At 46.9% G+C, this 21,477-nt stretch overlaps 1 protein-coding gene across 3 annotated transcripts in view; it reads right to left on the bottom strand.

Annotated features, from left to right (window-relative positions):
• SK (small conductance calcium-activated potassium channel) overlaps positions 1 to 21,477 on the bottom strand; it is a 470,614-nt gene that overhangs the window by 251,321 nt on the left and 197,816 nt on the right. For all 3 annotated transcript variants that reach the window (XM_065435628.2, XM_065435629.2, XM_065435631.2), the window contains exon 3: positions 5,222 to 6,332. In XM_065435628.2, the coding sequence (XP_065291700.2) occupies positions 5,222 to 6,052 (831 nt within the window). In that variant the 5' untranslated portion in view covers positions 6,053 to 6,332. The remainder of the gene's footprint in view (positions 1 to 5,221; positions 6,333 to 21,477) is intronic.

The following is a 21,477-nucleotide window of genomic DNA, read 5'->3' as shown; positions in this document are numbered from 1 at the left end:
ATAATCGTCATCCGTCTTGTCCGCATTTCCTTTCTATAACACGGCGAGCCCGGTACTTCCAAGTCACGAACGGCATGCCCGTTGTCAGCATGGCAGAGCATTCTCGACAGGAAAGTAGCGATCGCAGCGTTTCCGAGGAACGAAACGCAAGCAAGACAGATGACGATTATCGTTGTGTGGCAAATATACACCCCAAAGGGTGCGCATTTGTTTAGGAGTGTGGAATCCGGACGTGTTGCTACGAATGCAAAAGGGAGCCTTATTTACGCCGCCGTTTAGATGTACAAACATTGCATTATGCCGCACTAATCATCAAGATTCGTGCAGGTCGCAAGAGAACAACAACAACAAAAAGAAAAGCCGAGAACAAGATCTCCAGCTTCCGTTTATCTTATTTTTTAGAAACAACCTGTGCCATCAAATTGCGGAAAGCCAGAACCCGTGCAACCCAAATGCACACAGAGCAAGAGAGAGAGCACGGAGGCTATTCTTCGGTACTTTGTCTACAATAGAGAATGCTGCGTTTGTATAGAGGTGTGCAATGCATGCTGTCCGAGCTTCTTTAGGCAAGCAGAAAAAAAAGGAAAATTAAAAAAACCTTTAGAGTGCAACAAACACTGGCTTCATTATAACCTCAATATTGAAAAACCAAGATCCTAAAGAAAGAAAACTTCCTTCAGAATGGCAGGCAAAGGTTACGAGCCCTGCATTTAAGTCAATATACACGCAAAGTCGTTCCTACACTCTTAGGCAAAGTTACACCCTTTGGGGTGTATCTCTGCCACTCAACAATAATCGTCATCTGCCTTGCTCACGATTCCTTTCACGAAAATGTCGCGCCCGCTGCTTTCTCGTCGGGAATGCTATGTCATGCTGATAACGCGCATGCCGTTCGTTACTGGGAAGTACCGGGCTCGCCGCTTTAAAGAAAATGCGGACAAGACAGATGATGATTATGGTTGTGTGGCAAAAGGGTGTGATTTTGCTTAAGAGTGTAAACTGGAGCAGTTAGTGAGAACAGGCGACGACTAATTGGAAAACCATGAGTGTTAATAACTTAGGGTGAGCGATCAACGACAAGAGGTTCTTAAGAACCTCTCTTCGTGAATTTGGCGTCTCGCACGTCGTGCGTCCTAGTGTTGTCTCTGTGCGAGTCTCTAGAGCACACACACACACACACAAACACACACACACACACACACACACACACACACACACACACACACACACACACACACGCACGCACGCGCACGCACACACACACACACACACACACACACACACACACACACATATATATATATATATATATATATATATATATATATATATATATATATATATATATATATAAAAGATCAAGAAAATTGTGCACGCATTTTTATAAAGTAGATGCCATAACACACAGCACAAAAACTGGTAATTTCTTCAGCTTTCAGAAGTGTGCCTTCTTTGCGCAGGGGTCTTCTTGAAGGATTTATGTTTATGTAGCGCTTTATTCCACCGCTTCGTTAAAACGAATGTCGACACATGTGTTTCAAAGTTGTGGACACTACTCTAGTACAGGCTTCTCTCGCGAGAGAAACGATCACACTTGCCAAGCACGAAAGTTGAAAAACATAAGATATTTTAATTCGATACATGAGGCTGGTTTCGAAATGACAGTCTGGCATCGTCTATACATTATTCCACTTGATGTGGTGTAGCAATAGGGGTACGACGGAGCTCATAAAAAATAAGCGAAAGTGGCTTCACTTACTTTTTTTTTCTTCTACTGCCTGAGCTCGCTTGCGTGTTGAAGCCGCACAGTGATCGTAGTAACGGAGAGAGTCCATGTGTCATGACGTCATTACGCATTCGTTTTCGTGGTTACCGAAACCAAAACTGGTTATTTGAAACAAGCACTATATTCAATGGTTAAGCAGTTCTGACGCTTGCCAGTGTCTTTTTGTTTCTGTGCTCGGAGTCAAGAAAGAAGAAACGAAAAGAATAACCATTCGGAAATGCGTTGGCACTCATTTAACCTTGTGATGCCCAAATATAGTTCTACACGATGATTCGATTAAAACGTTCTGTTCAATTTACCTGTGATCATGGAGAGTACATATGCACACAAAAAACAAAACAATAAAGTTTTATTCGATTTGAAAGCTAATTATTATAGTAAATAAATAACTAGTAGTTGATTTGCCGAACGATCCAGAACTGAGAACTCGCTCCAGCGTATCAATAGCGCTCCTGTACTTGCACTGCGTGTTAAGTTTGCAGCGCTTAAATACGAAAATTTTGAGGCACTACAACTCAGCGCACACTGTAAAAAACCAGCCGTCACCTCAACGGCCATGTTTTATCATTTTTGATAAGCCATCGGCGTCATTCTGACAAGACGTTCCCATCGCCGGGAACAGGGAGGAAAGGAGAGACCCACGAATACCCCACGAAATAGTGAAAAGATTGCTCGTGATAATAACGCAATTCCTTTGGCTGCCGTGTGAGAACGTCGTGGTGTACGCCTTACAAAATGACGGCCTGCCTTCATCTTGACGGTGAAATGCTCGGAAATAGAGCTACTAAATATTTCCCGTCATTTACTGTAATATATATGCATATATTTTGTTTACAGTGTAGCCCATATGATGTGTACTACAGTTGCACAGGGAAGAAGCGGGCTCTGCACGAATACGAACCAGAATTACAAGATATGTAAAGTTTTCCTCGAACAACTTTTGATAAGGCCACATCGTCTTTAAAACTACAGGTTAACCCCCCCCCCCCCCATGCCCTCCACCCCATTAAATTCCTTCGGTATTCCTAAATACTGGCCGTGCATAAATAGTAGAACACTATAATAATAACAGATTCACCGGTAAAATGAAATCATGCCGTCTTCGACGGCGCTTCTTGCCTACACGGTGTCAAACGCACACATCTGCGATCACTCGCAGCTTAAGGCCAGTTCTTAGTCGCTGGAATGCCCGCAAGTGAAATGCCAGTTGTTTACAAAATTGTACCTTTGCTAGTGATATTTCTCTGAGAGTAGCACCGACAGCTGCAACTCGAGGGGCTTTTAATGCCGCGTTAGTCATTCACGTCTAATCAGGTGATGTACAATTTTTTAAATAACACGGTAGCTGAACCGCCTGACGTACCACAGTTGTATGTGCGATGGCGCGTCATGCCCCGCGAACCATTCTTTTTTATTTTTTGAGCGTACGATTACGACGATGCCCATTCGTCAGGATGTGATGTTTTCATCGCTGAATCTTTAGTATATGACATAGGATAAGATAAACATTGCGACAAGATAAAAGAAGGCAAGTTAAACATAAGATAACAAAAAACAGTGTAACATTGGTTGCAGGTAGGAAAATTGACAATCTACGACACCAAATTGAATCCTCATTCCCCCCCACCTACTGCCTTTTATTTTTCTTCTTTTTTTTTAAGCGCGCATGTTGCGACATGAGGTAGCGATGAGGCACTTTTCACGAATTCATCCTCGCTATCATTTCAATCACATACGATCACAAGCAGTTAACCGAGTAAATATAATTTTTTAAAAATGGAGAAGGCAACCGAAACACCGCAAAAGCACCCGACACGGGCTGCGTTTTAGCACACGAAATGTTTTAGCACACGTTTTAGCCCACGAACCTAACACCGGCCTTTCAACCATGCAGCTAGTTCGTTATTTGGTAAGAACGGCTTCGCGTGACAGCAGCACGCATGCCTTCCAGTTTGTCAGTGACAAAACACCTCGCACATGCTGCGAACTTGTCGACTCTACACATTGTTAGTGGAAGCATTGTACTCATTCCGTCAGCAACGCAGTAAATGGGCTATCTTGGTGCCCGTTCACTGTTGATCAGCGCTGCATGTCACGGGGGAAAAAAGAAGGAAGAAGTGACACAAGGGAAAGAATGAAAGCGCAAACTACCGAGTCTTCTATTGCTAGCCAAGAACATGTTTTGTACATGGCGAGAAGTCGGTTACGTCAGAAGCTTCGTAAACATTGCAGCTCAAATGGGGTTTCTCGAATATATTTTTTTCTTCTTTTTCAGTGCGACACATAGCGCAATACAACTATGAACTCATTCGATCTCAGTTTCAGCACAGTGACACTGCTGCAGCCCAAAGATCGATGAGAACTTGCGTCTCGCGTAGATGCTTCGGCCCTGAGGGCGTTCACGCAGCCCGCCTAGTTTTGCACTTTTCCCCATGCATTTCCCGAATGACACGACTTTCATTAAAGAAACGCTAGTCTCATTGTTTAAGATTATTCTGCCCGACGAACCTGAGTTGTGTTTCATGAAAAGCTGATGTAATTGTAAGGCTCCCCTTGCTCACTGAGCGGCGCCAAACTCATTAGGAGGTCGACGGAGTGTTGACCTATGAAAGTACGAGCTGCCATCACTCGCGGAGGTCGTGGAACGGGGAGGAGAAGCGTGCGTATGCGGGCAGCGCATGCAGAAAGAAAGCTTCCTCGGGCACAGCTGTGCGCTCGGACCGCGTGCGACGCGACAGGCGGGATGTGCGCGCAAAACGCATTTCTCCGACGCAGAAAGCGATTGTTCTGGCTTTGCCTTGGCGCGACACAAGTGCCCCAGCGCACACGGCCGTGCCAGAAGAAGAATTCGAGCGGCGTTGCTGCGAGACAAGGCAAGAAAACAAGGGGAAGGTGCCCACGTGTGCGTGTTTCCGTCGTCGCATGCAGCTGAAGCAAAGAAAAAAAAGAAAGAGCAGGTGCGTGGCCGCCTGCGGGGGGAAGAAGCTGCCTCAACGTTCGCTGCGTCGTGTCGTCGCCAAATACCTGCAGCCGCGGCGCAACGAGCTCGTGTTGTTGGCGACGGCGAGCCTGTTGCCGCCACCGGTTTCTTTGTGGAGTGTGTGTGTGTGTGTGTGTTGTGTGTCGGGGGCAAAGACAGAGAGAGAGAGAGAGAGAGAGGACGGGCCTACCTGTGCAGCAGTAGCAAGCTCCTTATGTACCACACGAGTCTTTACTTTTTTGTCGGCGGCGCCGGCGGCCCAACGCGACGCGGCGGCCGCGTACTGAGGCGGGCACTCTACGAGAAGCACTTTGCGGCGCGGCGGAGGGACGGGCGGTCTGCTGCTGCGGCGTGCGGGGAGAAGTTGTGCGGCGTGGTTGAGGCTGTTGTGCATGGTGGTGCGGGTGCGGGTGACAGGTTGCGGCAGCGTCAACAAGCCCTCGGGCGTTTCGCACCTTCATGGCCGCCGGAATGGAGAGCGTCGAGGTGGGCTTGCGCAGGTGTTTGAAGTGGCGCAGCGCCCCATTGATGCGCATCGAGTCGGCCGCGATCTCGGCGATCTCGTTGTCCCGGTGCAGCTGGCGCAGCGACGTGGTGAGCGGCGCGCCCGCCGCCTGGTGCGACGACGGCTGCTGCTGCGACGACGACGCCGGCAGCAGGCCCGCGTCTGTCGCGCTGCAGCGCACGCTCTCGCGGGACACCGTGCGCGTGAGGAACGAGTGCTCCAACCGCGCGCTCAGACCCAGCCGCGTGTGCGGGGTCCATAAGTGGGGGCGCTGCTGCGAAGGCGCCGGTTCGCACGCCGCGCGGCCCGCAGGGGGCGCCCCGCCCCCTCCGGGCGCCGGGGCGCCCCACGCGGACGAGCGGCGAAACCCGGCGCCGCCGTCCTCGCCACCGTCGACGTCGTAGCCTGGGCAGCACTCGTCCTCCTCGCTGACGCCGGGGCCGGTGAACTGCACCACCTGGATCTGCGGGCCGATCTCCGGGCACGATCGGTAGTTTGGCGGCGCGGGAGGCTCGAGCGTCTTGAACTCGACCAGGGGCAGCGATCGCTCCGGTTCCGAGTGCATCCGGCCCAGGACCAGCACGGGTTTGCCGGACGAACCGGACGCCTGGTGCTGCAGCTGCGGGTACGACCAGTCGGGCGGCTCGGGCGGTGGCTGGGGCGGAGGCGGCTGCGTTGGCGCCGCGTGGTGGTTGTTGTTGTTGTTCGTGGCAGCGGCGTTGTTGTTGGAGCCCGGCAGGAAGTCGTCGTCCACGGCGGGCGTCACCATGACGAGGGACATGCTGGAAGGAGGCGACTGCGCTGCGCCAACCGGCGGCGGAGCCGCGCTGCTGCTGCTCTGAGGCGTGGTGCCGGGCACCGCTGTCGCGGCCGCCGCGTTCCCTGGCTGCGGTTCCCGGCGCCCTCGCTGCTGCTCGCTGGGCTCGGGCCCGCGGGCGGCCTCCGTAGGGCCGACGGCGCGAGGCCTAACCCAGGTCTAGCTTCTGGCTCGGCACCTTCGCGTACGTTGGCTGGGTGTTCGCCGCGGCCTCGACGGACAGGTTCCTCAGCGTTGCTGGCATCTGCGTGTTCGAAAGGAACAAAAAGCAATGTTACGCGTACATCTCGGACCTCTGCATCGTCCGCATTCGTTGTTGGTACACTAATGATGACGTAACACTGCGTAGCTAAGCAACAGGTTTCAGGTGTTCTAAGCTTAGGACGAGCGGCACACTCGGACCGCTTTTCTTACGGCCATCGCGTAGCGCGCTTTGACCGAACACCTTTAACAAAGGAATTCATTTTACAATGCCGACATCGCAAGCCATGACACCAAAGGGCGACGAGGGCACTGTTGCAGTTTTTAAGGACAGCAATCTTGTACAAGGCTATGTAGCCTGAAGTGATGTTTAAAGGTCCACAACTGCTACTGTGCTGTGCGGTGAAATTATGCGTTGACAATGACACACTGTGATTATGTATATGAGCTATCTTTATTACTCTCTCTCACCCTCTCTCTATACTTCCTGTCATTTTACCTCCCCTCCCCTCTCTCCCCATCGTAGAGTAACAAACCGGATCTTCCCCTCCCTGCCTTTCCCCTTTCTTTTGTCTGTCTTCAGTGTTTTATTAAATGAGTGTTAAGTCACCAAAAATTCCATGGATTATTCCGAATACCGTATTTCGCTTTGCCGCCCAATAGATGGCAAACCTAAGCCGGCGCTAACGCATACGAAACAATAGAAATAAAATCTTTAGGAAGGTAACGGAATGCGCTTACACACACTTGGCACAAAGTTTACAGAAGCCCATCGCACAGTACAACACGTATGTAATTTACGCTGCAAGTCACGGCTGGCTGATTTCAGAGCCTTTGGTCTAAACGCACATATAACTATCTCTCCAAGGGACATGCAGATACACAGTACTTAGGTGCAGAAATGCCTTAACTTATTACGCATGCCTTAAAACGTTCGTCACACTTTTCCTGGGAAAATATAGTTCTGAAATTATGCTATTTCACAGAAAGAACAAAAAATAAAAAGGCCAGTTAACAGCGATACAGCAATGTATCCTAGTCACAATGTCACAACGTTTCTGTAAAGCGCTAGTTCATACACGAGATCCCATCAGCCACACTGTGGGTGCGGCAAGTGACTTCCATTCTTTCGGAGACGAAAAAAAGAAAACAAGAAACCCCGTTTAAATTTATTTTTCTTTATTTCAGCGTGGCATAGCTGCACGATAGTCAAGGGCCATTTTCTCACTCTGAAGTAGGGCGTGACTCTTGACTTGGCTTTCCGTAGCAGCTTTTGCATATGTTTAATTGCTGCCGTGAGATTTAAATACATGTATAGAAAGAAAGTTTGCGACCATAATCTTTAAAGTTCAGAGAGTTAGTAGGCATACTTCACCTAGGCATACTTCACATAGGCATACTTCACGCAAAGTGCCTCGAGCAGCCACTCGCGCGGCAATTTTTTCGTGCATTCGCGGGCTTTTATCATGCTTGGAAAAACACTTTTATGTAGCACGTTTTGTGCAACAGAAAGCTGTATCGAGAGTTCTTCATGTTTCTGTACAATTTTCTCATTTACCCCTTTCATCTAATTATAACATTCCAGAAGTTGAACAATTACGCAAGAATAATTATGCAAAAAACAGTATCTGAGTATCTACAAGGGACGGTAAACCACGTTGCCTTGGTTCTGTCCTGCCACGTGGCATTTGCATATATTTTTTAAAAATTTGACTCAAGTTACACATTGGACACCCGGTATATTTCATATGGATTTCTCTCTCTCCCTCTCCCCCTTCCCTATCTTTAATCTCCCCCATCCCTCTCCCATGTGTAGGGTAGCAAACCGGTTAAGCTAAACTGGTTAACCTCCCTACCTTTCTTTCTCCACTTTTTCCTTCCTTCCTTCCTTCCTTGAAGCTCGGTATATTAGTGATGCCGAATCCCTGGCATAATTATTTCGTGTTACCACGTTAATAAATTTAAATGTGGGGTTTAACGCGTGGAAACAGCACATTGGGTTATGAGGGATGACGTGGTGGAGAGGAGGGAGTGCCGGGGGGGGGGGGGGCGGGGGCGCTGCGGGCTGATTTTTTGGCCGCCCGGTTTTCCTTACCGTGCATTCAACGTTCGGTACACGATCGCGTTTTTCGCATTGCGCCTCCATTTGAGTGTCGCTCCCGTGGCGGGGATTCGAACTTGCGACCTCCTGCTCGGCAGCGGAATACCGCAGCCACTGAGACATCACAGCGGTTGTATCGCACGAATTGAAAATGCGCAGTAAGCTCGAAAACGTGCTCGAACGACGTGGACACGCGGTCGTTGCAGTAGTAAGGCTTCCGCGAGTTATGAAAGGTGAACGTGATAGCAACGTCCTCCACTACATCAGAAACACGACGAGTGCTTTGGCAGATAGTTTCGTTTTATTTCTGCGCGCGCGACTGCACGACGTGGGAACAAGAAGACGAAACGGAAGTACGTCTCTCTTGCTACGATACCAAGTAAAACGAAAACACGCGGACACTCGGTTTGAAGGTTTAGTATTTCTCTCATCTTTAAATCGTCTAGTGAAGCAACAGATCAAACGAACAAATAAATGATGTAGCCTCGAACAATTCTCGAATTCACGTGCCACGGTGAGCGACGCCTCAGCGATACGAATTAGGTAGGCGCACTTGTGCGTTGTTATCGCGAATCTGGCTGTGAGTTGCGCCACGTTGAGAAGGGAGGACGAGGGTGCGTAGCGTTCGGTTGGAAATTTCAGCTGCTTTCGCGGAGTGCAGAGGTGTGATATACTTTGCACACACGGTCGTCAGCAAGCACTGTACACACAGCGCCTGTCTGTTGAAAATGACCAGACCGGGGAGGGGTCCTTTGTGACTCCAAAGTCATTACTCCAGATTTCTTTTTTTTGTTTGCCTGTATAAGCGCCTAAGCAGAACTAAAAGAAAAGGGTGGTCAATGTCCTTTGTGTCTGGATAGTATCATCCAATGTTGGGTTAATGTGGTCCCCACAGTGGACTTACAGCTTTCCTATTTCGGTAACGCTGTAGGGCAGGCTTTCCCTCTCAGGCGGATAAAAAAATGGAAACGTAATCTGTAATGTATGAAAACAGCTTTTCTTTATAGGTGGTTGCACTCATGAGTAACCAAAAGAGCGCTGAAAGAGGTTTGTTGCAGCTTCGTTGTATAGCCTTGCGCCGGTGAACTTGCGGTCGCCGATTCAATCCAGGCCGCGCCAGCCGCATTTCTATGACGTGCTGACTAACTAAAACTGTCCTTTGAACGATGCACAAACGAAACTTTTGTGATGGCCGCCCTTTGCGTTTGTGTCAGGCGGACGAAGAAGTGCACCATTATGCCTTGCCAGAAAAAAAAAGTCGCAGTCACTTAAAATAAAACAGTACTGACCAAGTTAGTGATCGTTTGAAAAACGGGCAAGTTCGCTGCCGACTAATCGATTTGGTCTAGTCAATTACACTAACTTAACTAGGGCGACACTTAAGCGACGCAGTGGAGGGACGTATAGATCAATCTTCGACCACACGGAGTTCTTACTGCCGCACATGCATTATAGCATTCCGCCTCCTGCAGACACGAATCACCTAGGCCGAGAAATCGAAACCTTGACATCGCACACCAAAACTTAACGCCATAGGCGTCGAGCCAGTGTGGTATGGGGGGCTTCCGACTACATAATTTACCGAATCCCTCTAATTGGGTTTCTCGCTGATGCATCTTCCAGGTTATAAATTCGCCGGAGGCCGGGTGATCGTGACGCGGACAGCATGTTGTGGTAATAGGCATCTTAGCGACTGCGCGCTCGCTTTTATGCGAAGCATACTAGCCGCACAACCGCGCTCTTCCTTGCTGCGCCGCGCGCGGCCGCGTAGCTACCATATGACTTATAACAGCTGCAAAAGCGGAAGCTCAACTCGTGCGCCCGCCTGCATGAGTTGTTTCTTCGTCTAGCCGAACCAAATATAGCCAAGCAACAGCAGTTCACCAGGCTAAACAGTGGTTCAACAACTAAAATAAAGGCTAGTATGCTTCGCATCCTGGGCTTAACCTTAGCTAAGCCACAGCCATTTTCTTGGTTAACCTCTGCTAGCATGCGGGCGCGACCCGTTAAAAAAGTTAATATAAATAAAATACCTGTCCAAGGAGTGTGAAGTGGTGGAAGTGGTCATATTTATGCTCAAATACACACGTGAAGAAGCAACAAGTTCGAAATTCCGCAACAAGCAACAAGAATTTAGAACGGCCAACATTTGAGAAAGCCCAGTTCCAGAACGCTGCACGCGTTCGAATCGCCTACAAGACGGAAGATAAAATATTCTGATGTTGTATTCTGCTACGACGGCTCGCGGCGCGCTTGGCACTGCTTTTTTTATTAGCTTTGTCTCCTTGTCTCGCCTTCCCCGAAGACAATTGCACACCGGTGAAGCAGGAGGGAGGACACCGAGCTAACTTTTATCATGGAAATTATTTTGAAACGTCACACTGGCTGTCTCGCTTGCTTTGACCTCTTCGTCCCTTGTTGACGTAAGCACGTGCGTAAGCAGGTGCGTAAGCACGCGCTTTTAGGGCAGCAGTAAAGTATAAGAAATAAAACCGGAATGATGTTGAAGGCTATACGTGCTCCCATACGCGTAAATGCATTTATCAGGTGCTCGAGGTACACCGATGGCGAAGGTAATAAAATTTTAACCTCGCTATTTCGCAACAAAGGGCGCTTTACTGAATGATGCAGTCAGAACAACCATCCGGTTTTGTCATAAGGCCTCGCGAATGCTAAAGTAAGGTTTTGCGCCATTCTCGGTACGATATCGCACAAATCACCTGGAAACTTCGCAGCGTAGTAAACGTATGCTCGATATTTCGGCAACAAAGAAAGTACACGCAATACCACACATTTACTAGAGGATATTTTTGCAGCGCAAGAATGTGTGCCTCAGCACTCAAAGTTTAATGAGGCCTGTAACACCTGAATGCGAGTTCCCAGTCCACTACTGTTATAAGTACAATAACGTGGCAGCGTTTGTGCTAGTGCCGAAAGTGCAAATAACCATGATTACTCTCACCTCTAGTGTACAGAAACGACAGTTGCAACAGTTCTTCGCTATTTCGAAAGCGCTACTAGTTATAATAGAAATGAGCATAAATCGGGAAGAACTCACGTATATATGCAGGGCAAGGATGCTTTTCTTTTTTGACTCCTCGCGATTAGCCTGTCCGAAATCGAGGTGGTTTCGAAACTTTGGCAAGAAGTAAGCTGCTTCACTGGATGAACTTTACTACTGGCCGGTTTCAAATTCAGTAACATTTATTGTTTAAAAATGTGCGCCCGAATACGGGCGCTAATTTAAGCTGAGTCTCATAAACGGCTCGCCCGTTTTCCCGTTTGTAAGCCTTATTTCCTACACAGTTTAAGGCGCGCTGAGTCGCGGTGCGAGCTTCTGTCAAAACAACTTAAGAGGCTATTTTCGGAGCCTGTGCAAGTGCTCGAGCTTACTACCCTAAGCCGGATCGGCACATAATCCACGCAGACGGCACTACACGCGCTACTTCGTGCATACTGCCGAAAGTGGCGCAACCTGGTTGTGTGAGAGCGGGCGTGGAGATCAAGAAAAAAATTGGCGGCGCATCCATCCTTTAGAGATTATTGGAGACGTTAATGCGGTTTGCAATATTTCTTATGATGGGTGTGTTATAGGTGACGGGGATATATTTTATATGTTGTGATGATTGTTACGACAATTGTTGCATCTCCCATGCCAACCGTAAATCGCGAAACCTTATGGACACGTCGGACTAAAGATACAATCGGCATTGTCACACAGGCTACACTGCCGAACGATACCATGGCACAGTATATCTTAATAGTAGTTACTGTAAGCACTGAAACCAATGCACCCTAGTTGAGACATCGTAGCGACCTCCACTATCCTCTGAACCTGTGTTGCAACGTCGTTGCAGTGGCTATGCATCAAGCGGTCCCTGCCTGACGTGGAGACGTTGCGACTGGGGCGCTATCACTTTGATTGACTTGAGGCTGCATACTCCTTGTGTCACCTTGGTACATCTATATACCCCCCCCTCTCTCTCTCTCTCTCTCGGTTCATCTATTCTAGGGGAGTGGTCAAGAATGGGCTGATATCACATAGGCAAGTCTAAAGCTGTGTGTTAGGGCACAGAACCTTTCTGTCCCTATAATTCTCTCGTAACCAGTGGGACGATGTCCAGTGACCGATCTCGCCTGCTCAGCAAATTAGCAGCCAGCACATACTTCGTGGCCCGAGCTAGTAGACAACTTGGGACACTACGTATGGGGAAAGATGTTAAGTAGATACCGCAAACAGGGTGAAGCTCCCATAGAATTCCTATCGCAAAAAAAGTAGAAATAAATAAACAATGTTATTTTAATGACCTTGGCGTTCTTACGTTACTTCACGCACTTTCTGGAACTTCGAAAACATTTTCTTAAGAACAAGACACGCATTTCAAATGTCTGTGCTGTTCCACCTCTGCCGTGTCGAAAAAGGGCTCAGGCCCTCTCAAGCCCCTTCAAGGGCTTTCATCTGGGTCCTCACATCACTGTACGTTTGTATAACGTGATGATTAAAATAAATTTGTATTAGTAGTATTTGTATTTGTATCAATGCACGTCCCTATCTGATCTCTTTCATGCCAACAATATATGCCCGGTCTAATGAGCAGAGCACTGGACTGCTGTGCTGTGGAGACCAGGTTCTAACCCAACTGTCGTACCAACTTAGGTCTCTGGGCATGTGTAACTAGGTATGTGTCGTTCTTTATTATAATCATAACGTATAAAACCTGTTATAACCTGGTGTAGCAATACGGCTAAAATACTAGGGAATTGAGGATTTGAGCGCATGATTCGTGGTATTTCAAGTGTTCCCTCCCATGATAATTGACCTGATAAAACGTGAACGTCTTGTGCGTTTTGCCATTCGTGTACGTGACAATAAATTCACCAATTACACCTCCATCATGAAATAAAATGCTAATCGCATTAAGTTAGCAGTCATACCCCAAGGATCGATACGCCGCCAATTAAGTTTTATTAGCTGGGTTTGATGGCACAGTGCTCGAAGACGCGCATATGAAATTTCGAATGCGACACATCCAAGACATAAATAATATTTCTTCAACACACGAAATCAAGCTCCGTGGCGCCGACAAAGTCATTTGAGGCAGCAAGCACCTTGACCATACCATCAAGCATTGAATCACCCTGAGCTAGCTGAACTGTCTATCTGATTCACCTTGCACAGTTGGCTACCTTCTCTATTCATGTACGCAGCTGTGTGTATTTACGTGTGTGAGTGTGTGCGAGAAGATTAAACCAACAGACGTCGCTGTTGTCGTTGGAGTGCTATGAGAAAAATGTCACTGATTTCTAGTTACGTTTTTTCCCCCTAAACAATGGTTTCTTCGGCCGTTTTCTTGAATAAATATTTTATGCGAGCTTAAGTTATATCGATCAACCTATACTTTCGTCTGGAGGTGAACAATTGACAGAAATAGCAAGGTTTTGCGTTGCGTTGGCTGCGTCTCAGAACGCTGGCGGGACGAGGAGCGACGCCCACGAAGTTGCAGGCGTCGCACCGTGATAATTGCTTGAGATTATACCGAACGAAAAACTATCGGCGTAGGTCATTGCCCAAAGTAAGGACGACAAAGATTTGGCTCGAGATCTACTGTGCGTTACACTCAGTGCAGCGCGCGCACCCTAGTGTGGTGCACACACCTACTCAGCTGCAACGCTAATGTGTGGCCGCGCAAACCTTTGTGGCAGCAGTGAAAATCAAAACGATTCCCTGGCTTCTACACAGCCGATTGAGTGAGTGGAGTGTGACAGCGCATCCACTGGGCCTCGTCGCTTTTCCAACCAAGCACACTGCGGGTCTCTCCGCCCGTGGAACGCCCATGCGCCGTCAACTGCAGGACAGCACGGCGGCGCCGACGGTGGCGACGTAAGTGAGCTTCAAGCGACTCTATAATTGCTGTGACAATAAAATCAGTATGGTTAGATCGGTGGTCAGCGCCCAAACACTATCTGGGTTCTCGAATGCCAATGTGTCGGCTTCGCCTCTATAAATGTCACCTTACTGTGAAACACGCTTCTGGTGGTTATGGTGGTAATGGGTTAGTGGTGGATGGAAACAACAGGTGTGCATCTAGTGCCAGGCTGTTTGTAATATATATATATATATATATATATATATATATATATATATATATATATATATATATATATATGTGTGTGTGTGTGTGTGTGTGTGTGTGTGTGTTTCAGACACTCAGACTACAGGTGTGGTGTGCATCTAGTGCCAGGCTGTTTGCGACATATATATATATATATATATATATATATATATATATATATATATATATATATATATATATATATATATATATATATATGTGTGTGTGTGTGTGTGTGTGTGTGTGTGTGTTTCAGACACTCAGACTACAGGTGTGGTGTGCATCTAGTGCCAGGCTGTTTGCGACATATATATATATATATATATATATATATATATATATATATATATATATATATATATGTGTGTGTGTGTGTGTGTGTGTGTGTGTGTGTGTGTGTGTTTCAGACACTCAGACATGTGCAGTGTGCTTTGGGGCCGAGTGGCCAGGACACATCGGACAGAACACGCGCGTCAACACGTTGTGCGCGGTGCATTTCACAACGTGTAGAGCAATGCACAAAAGGATCAACCGCTTTTCACGACTAAAGAAATTGGAGAAAGAAAAGAAATACAACAGAGAAAAAGCAAATTGTTAAATGCGTACTTCTATCACAGGTTGAAATGGTGCTTTTAGTCAATAGAACAAAAAGCCATATCCTCGCAACAACCAAACCAATAAACGTAAGTGAACTTCCCTCAAAATAATTTGTCTCAATGTTTTTTGTTTTACCACTAACCTTGAAAACGCAGCATTGAAACATGAAGCTGGTTTGTCATGATGTCACGAAAGGCTACCTTTCCTACCATACGGCGAAGTGTCACTTCCTCTCTGTTGCCTAGTCGCGCCAACTGCGCAGAGATGCAATGGGCAACGCACGCAATCTCACCAAGAGCGCAGTGTATCCTTCTCTGAAGATTATGTCCGATAAGAAAGGATGAAGACAAGTTTGCGGCCCGCACGTCTCCCGCTAGCACGTTGTCAACTTCTGTCCAAGAGCTCCAGGTCGTGGATTCAATTCCAGCAGAGGTGGCGGCATTCCAACGGCGGTTAAATGCTATAACGCTTGTGTACCGTGCATTGGTGGCATCCGCTAAAGAATCTCACGTGGTCAAAATTATCCCGGAGCCAACCCCCAACCCCCACCCCTACTTCCAGCTACAGCGTGCCTTATAATCATATCGTGGCTTTAATATCATGGTTATTTGTTTTGAAAACATATATGCATTTGACAGGGAGGGAAAGCGAGGAGCAGGCTGACAACTGCCAGCGGAAAGGGCACAACGGCATCCTGCTCTTCAGAAAGGAGGAGACTGAAACATAGACATGAAAGACAGGGAGGAGCGGAGGAAAGAAGAAAGTGCAAGATGACAAATCGAAAAAAAATAAAATAAAGTAGAACCCCCAGTACAGGTTGCACACAGTAGGGCCGGTCACTGCAGGTCATGCTACTAAAGAATGCTAAACAGAAAAAAACAGTGCATGAGTTACAAACGTGAAGCAAAGTTAGTTAATTCTGGGAAAGTAAGTAGAGCGCGATGAGCCTGATCGCGTCGAGACGCACAGCCATTCGAGCACAAACATTCGCAGAGTGTCGTACACCGCAGGCCAAGGAGATGATAGTCCCTGGCTAGCGACATGCGCTACGCACTGAAAGCGGGACGCTCCGACATCACGCGCTGAAGTGTCTCGCAGCAACCGCAGGACGTACACAATGGACTGGCCACACGTCCTTGTCTGTATAAACGTTTGCACACGTTCACACAGCCAACCCTTAATTAGTTGCGCTTGATTAGTTGCGCTCTAGCGCAACGAGGCAAGCCTCGACCGCGACGTGGGCGCGGGAACGTTCCATTTGCGACGCGCTGTTCTGGATGCTGCTTGAGTAGGTGGCGACGAATCAGCCGACGAGCGTCATAAAGCTTGCACAAAATTTCAGGGCAGACACAGTTGTTATGAGGGCAAGTTGAAACAAGCCCATCAACCTCTTCATTTCCGGTGATGCCTGCGTGTGAAGGTACCCTTTGAGCAACGAGAGATACCCCAAGTGGTGATATCTTGTTTGTAGAGTCAGTAGTGCTAGGCACAAATGGACAATCAATCTGACTGCGTTGTAATCTGCTAAGGGCAGCGCGGGAATCTGTAAAAATGGCACGTAAAAGCTAAGCATGCATTGTTATTATTTTACCTTCTATCCAACTGAGTCATCGATGCCGAAGGAGTTTTCTAAGAGGTTCTTCATCCACTGAAGAGAAATGGCGCTGCAGCTGGTGTTCCGCTCAGCAAGCCATATTAGAGCATATAAGACTCGACTAGTCTACAAGACGAGTAAATCCGCCTAGCTCTCTGCACTAAAATAAATAAATAAATAAATAAATAAATAAATAAATAAATAAATAAATAAATAAATAAATAAATAAATAAATAAAAACTCCGAGCTTCACTTTTGCTGAGTAAGACTTCGCGCAACGTCGTCAGGTCTAACATAGTCATTAAGGACGTATTCATGCCTATGCTACGTGTCAGCCTAGGCCCTAGAACATAGAACAAAAAGCGATATCAAAATTTGCCCACATTCGTCTAAGTTCTACCGAAACTTATTTGGAAAAGCCTCTGAGTACTGCGTGGTGAGCTCCGATGTCGCACATATGGCGTCAACACTCACACCCTCGCATTTGATGCAGCAGTGTCGTGGGTCGCTTGTTGAGGCGTCTTGAGGACGGTTAGAATATGGTTAGCAGCTGAACATTTAAATGTGGTGTTTGGCAATGACGACGAAATATTTTAACAGGACACCGTATACATGTAGGCGTGCACGGATCGTATCCTGCAGTGGCACGGTACAATCGATCTCTGTTCAGCCCTGCTGATGCAAACGACGTCTGCCTTATTGCAGGAGTGCGCACGGTGACGTAGAGTAGAGTCGATTGCTTCGTTAATTGGCAAACAGCAGTTTAAGGGCCCAATACGTTCTGGCCCCAGTGATCGCTCACTAGCTATCGAACTTGCGAGCGCCTATTCGTGCGCCTAAACAAATTCTGACAGGCGCCTCTGCAGCAGGTGTCAGCGTCGAACTTTGGAAATCACACTCGGAAGTCAACGACATCCGTAGCGTTCTGCAGCGCGAGCTGGCGCGCAGCAGACGTCGTGCTCGTTTACTGACGTCACTGCGCTTTGTAAAGGCAGCAGAATGAGGTCTCAGTATGTTTTTGCGCGGAGGGATGACGTTGAATAGACGTCAGCCGCGACACGTGCGACGTTTGTGGAACGACGGATATCTTCTGTCACCTCGGCTCAGTACAGGAGAACACCTGTGGAGCGCATGTTATTGACGCGTCGACTGCTTGCCTTAAAATGAAGCTGAGTTGGAGGCGAGGGTCTGGTGGAAACGAAAAAAAGAAAGGAAGAAGAAAACGGAACGACGAGCGCTTCACATAAACAGCGCCAATAGAACGTGACGCCAACACTCTATACACTAGAAGAAAATGATTATTGTTTTGGACTTCTTCTCGCCATTAGGCTGCGGTACCCGTTTCGTCATATTCGCTTTGTCTTTATTATATTTACCATGAAGTTGAAAAGAGGTTATGCATTTGTTTTTCGTGAAGAAAAAGAAAAGGAAAAGGTAAAAGTCAGCAGTGAGCGCCGTTTGCCTCGCCTTGTTGTACGTGCTGCTTTTTCTTTTTTTCCTGTGCTGTTGGTGCATGTCTTATTAAATCATGACTCATTGCTGCAAAGGAGTACGCTTGAATAAGAAGTTTTAAAACGGGGTCGTTGTTAACGCGAGGATCTGTGTTTTATGCCGACCTTCGCGTGCTGAATTGGTGGTGGTACCTTCTGCAAAGTTAATTGTGCAGTCACATAATTTAATATTCGTATCGTGTCAGTTTACTGCAAAATATTATTCGATATTGCTGCGTAATGCGTGCTATTTCTATACTGATGATACGGAAAACATAAGGAACTTTCGGGCACCATACGCAGGCTTGCCAATAAGGTGTACATGACTTCTGTTTCCGAATTTATAATTATCTATATTATTAGTGTTATTATAATTATTATTGTCACGGTGAATTTGGACAGGACTGTGCGCGCAGGGGAGAGACGAAGAGGAAGTGGTGGGAGGAGGAGGAGGAGGAGGAGGAGGAGGAGGAGGAGGAGGAAAGAGAAAAGTAGAAGGCAGGGAGGTTAACCAGAATAATGTCCGGTTGGCTACGCTACACCGGGGGAATGGAAAAGGGGAAAACAAAGATCACAGGGAGAGAGAGGAGGGAAGGAAAGAAGGAAATTGCGGCGAGTTCGGTGACGCGTGTGGTCTTACAGAAATTGCATTAATAGTCACAGATGGTCGCACAAACCCGTCGTCTTTAATAAACACAAAAGCGCCTTCACCGCTTTATGGGCCGACGGGCGATGGGGGCGGTGTTCCAGCAGCATTTGCACAGAAAGTGGCCGATTGTCCAGTTTCTGGTAAGCTTTGGCAAGTTCTTGTCTCTCTGGGGCGTGGTGGAATGTCTACTGGAGCTGTGACCTTTGTACCAGTCTGTATGTTTACCACTTACTTTTCCCAATGTAAGTAATTGTACTATGTACGCTTGTGCACCAGGTTCCCTCTTCATAGTAATATTTTTATTATTGAAAAGTAACAGACTTTCCGGCCGAAACCAAGAATTATTGTATAGTTTCCGCATGTAAAAGAAATGACAAATTAGAATTGCTGAATGTTTCCTAGAAAAACTGAATCCCTCCTTAAGTATGAGCCCATTACTGTTGCCATAGGTATTAATAAAACACGGCAACTTTGACCACAATACAGAAAATAAACATAAATAATAACAAAACAGAACGCGCAAAAGTCAGTCACGTAAATACTTGTCACAAAGATAGCTTGCTTTCCAGGCACGTAGGCAGGCGGGTTATTTGTAAATGAATAGTTAGGAAGGAGGCGCCGAAGTCTAGAACTGACATGGCGGGAGGTACGAACAGGGCAACGCATTTTTCTATCATTTATACCTACGAAGAAGTCTTCGTCTTTCGCGCGTGTTTCCACGCTTGCTAAAGTCGTAACTAGCTAACTAACACCAACAGTTAACTACTATAGGTAAACTATTCCCGCACGTTCTTTACTGCCCGCACCTCCCAAGTTCAAATTTGGCTCGATGTAGAGGTCAGAGTAGAGTTACTGTATATGCTACCACAGGTGCTACCACAGGTACCTGCGGTAGCATATACAGTAACTCTAGGTCAGAGGAGCATACGACGCCATCTCTCGGCAGGCAATCGATTTTAGAAAAGGCGCATCGACTTGGCTCTCGCCATTGCGAAAAGCTGGCGTCTGTCCTCCTTGCTAATTTTTTTTTTTCCTTCGTTTAGACGCGCCTCCGAAAGCATCGGCGCGAGGTTGTATGGATTTCGGAGGCCTCGTTTTGCTTGCGACTTGCGCCGCCAGATGGCGGCACCGCACTGCGTGCGCCCGTGTCTGTCAGTTACGCAACCGCATGTTTCCCTACCTACCCACTCACTCGCGTGCCCGTTCCCTCCACCGTCCGACGCTTTGGGATGGCACGATTATGCGAGGGAACGCGGGAAGACTGAACGACTCGTTTTCCACCTCCCTTTTCGCTTGGAATTTCGCGCTTGGCGCAAGTTGCTGACAGCGTTTACTCGAGGGCAGCCACTTGTGCTAAGCAGACATCGCAATCGCACATCAGGTGACGGGATGTTTCCTGGAAAATATACGCAACCTGCCAAGGAACCTGTTAAAAAAAGTTAAATCGTTTTGATTAGTATTTTGCTTTGAATATTGCCGTGTACTTATAAGAAGCGTTACGTTTCAGGAAAGAAATGTTCACATCAGGAATTCATAGTTCGGCGTAGTTTATTTCTCGGGATAATATTTTTGCAGCAGTTGGGAAAGTAATTCGTTTTTGTTGAAAAATGCTGGTAACTGTGACGCGAGAGAAAATACACAGATAGGAGGTACGGATTTCAACGGGAAAAGCGTCTGGTTGTATATCATACAAAAGTTAGGGAAGCAGAGGGAATAGACATGACAGAGAAAATGAAAAGAATTCAAGCAAAAAGAGTGCTCTACTGATTTTCGGAAGTAGCATGAGAGAAGAAAGAACGTGTATTAATCATCGTAATTATTCATATAGTTGCTGAACCACCATATTGGTGGCTGCTGCTAACATTGTGCCGAGTTTCCCATTGTTATCTATTAAAGCACACTAAACGGGCTCAACTCACGAATATAGTCAGAGCATAAATTAGTTCTGGAGCGATGTTTTTGAAAGGGAAGACAGTAGCAGCTTTCTGAGAGAACTTCAGATTTGGGATGTTGCTTGCGTGAAGCTATATGCACTGTTTGTAGCTTCGTGCAAAATTATATATTTCTTAGCTCGTGAAAGTATGCGCTCTATACAGGGTGTTTCACCTATCTTTAGCCAGAGTTAAAAATATGTCCCTACACTCTGACACGACGCGACCAAATGAATGTTGCTCACTTTTGTATGTAGTGTGTCACGCTATCTTTTGTATTTTGCTCAATTCGATAATTAGTCAAGATTAATTAACCAACTTCTGAAGCAACGAAGTCAGGCAAAAAAATCCAATTAGAAAGTGGTAGAGAGCTTTTCAAAACGTCCGATTTGGAACTTTCTAACTTTTTATTGATTAAGTATTAGTATTCTTAAACTTACTGCGGATGCTCGCGAAAAAATATATATATATACCACGTGACATACCCGCTTGCGCGCAGTGATTTCAGCGCTTCGAAACTGTCCGCATACAAACGAACATAGCGTCTAGCTGCACCAATTATCCAATTAATGAAAATACAAAAAATAGCGTGACACACTACATGCAGAAGCAAGCTTTATGCATTTGGTCGGGTTCACGTTTACTTGTGCGTGCGTGACATGGTGCTTGTTAATTTAGTTAAAACAGGTTGGCGGGTTTGGTGGTTTGAATCC

The sequence above is a fragment of the Dermacentor albipictus genome, chromosome 2, assembly GCF_038994185.2.
Source record: "Dermacentor albipictus isolate Rhodes 1998 colony chromosome 2, USDA_Dalb.pri_finalv2, whole genome shotgun sequence".
Classification (NCBI taxonomy): Eukaryota; Metazoa; Arthropoda; class Arachnida; order Ixodida; family Ixodidae; genus Dermacentor; species Dermacentor albipictus.
This window is presented reverse-complemented; position numbering and strand designations above follow the sequence as displayed.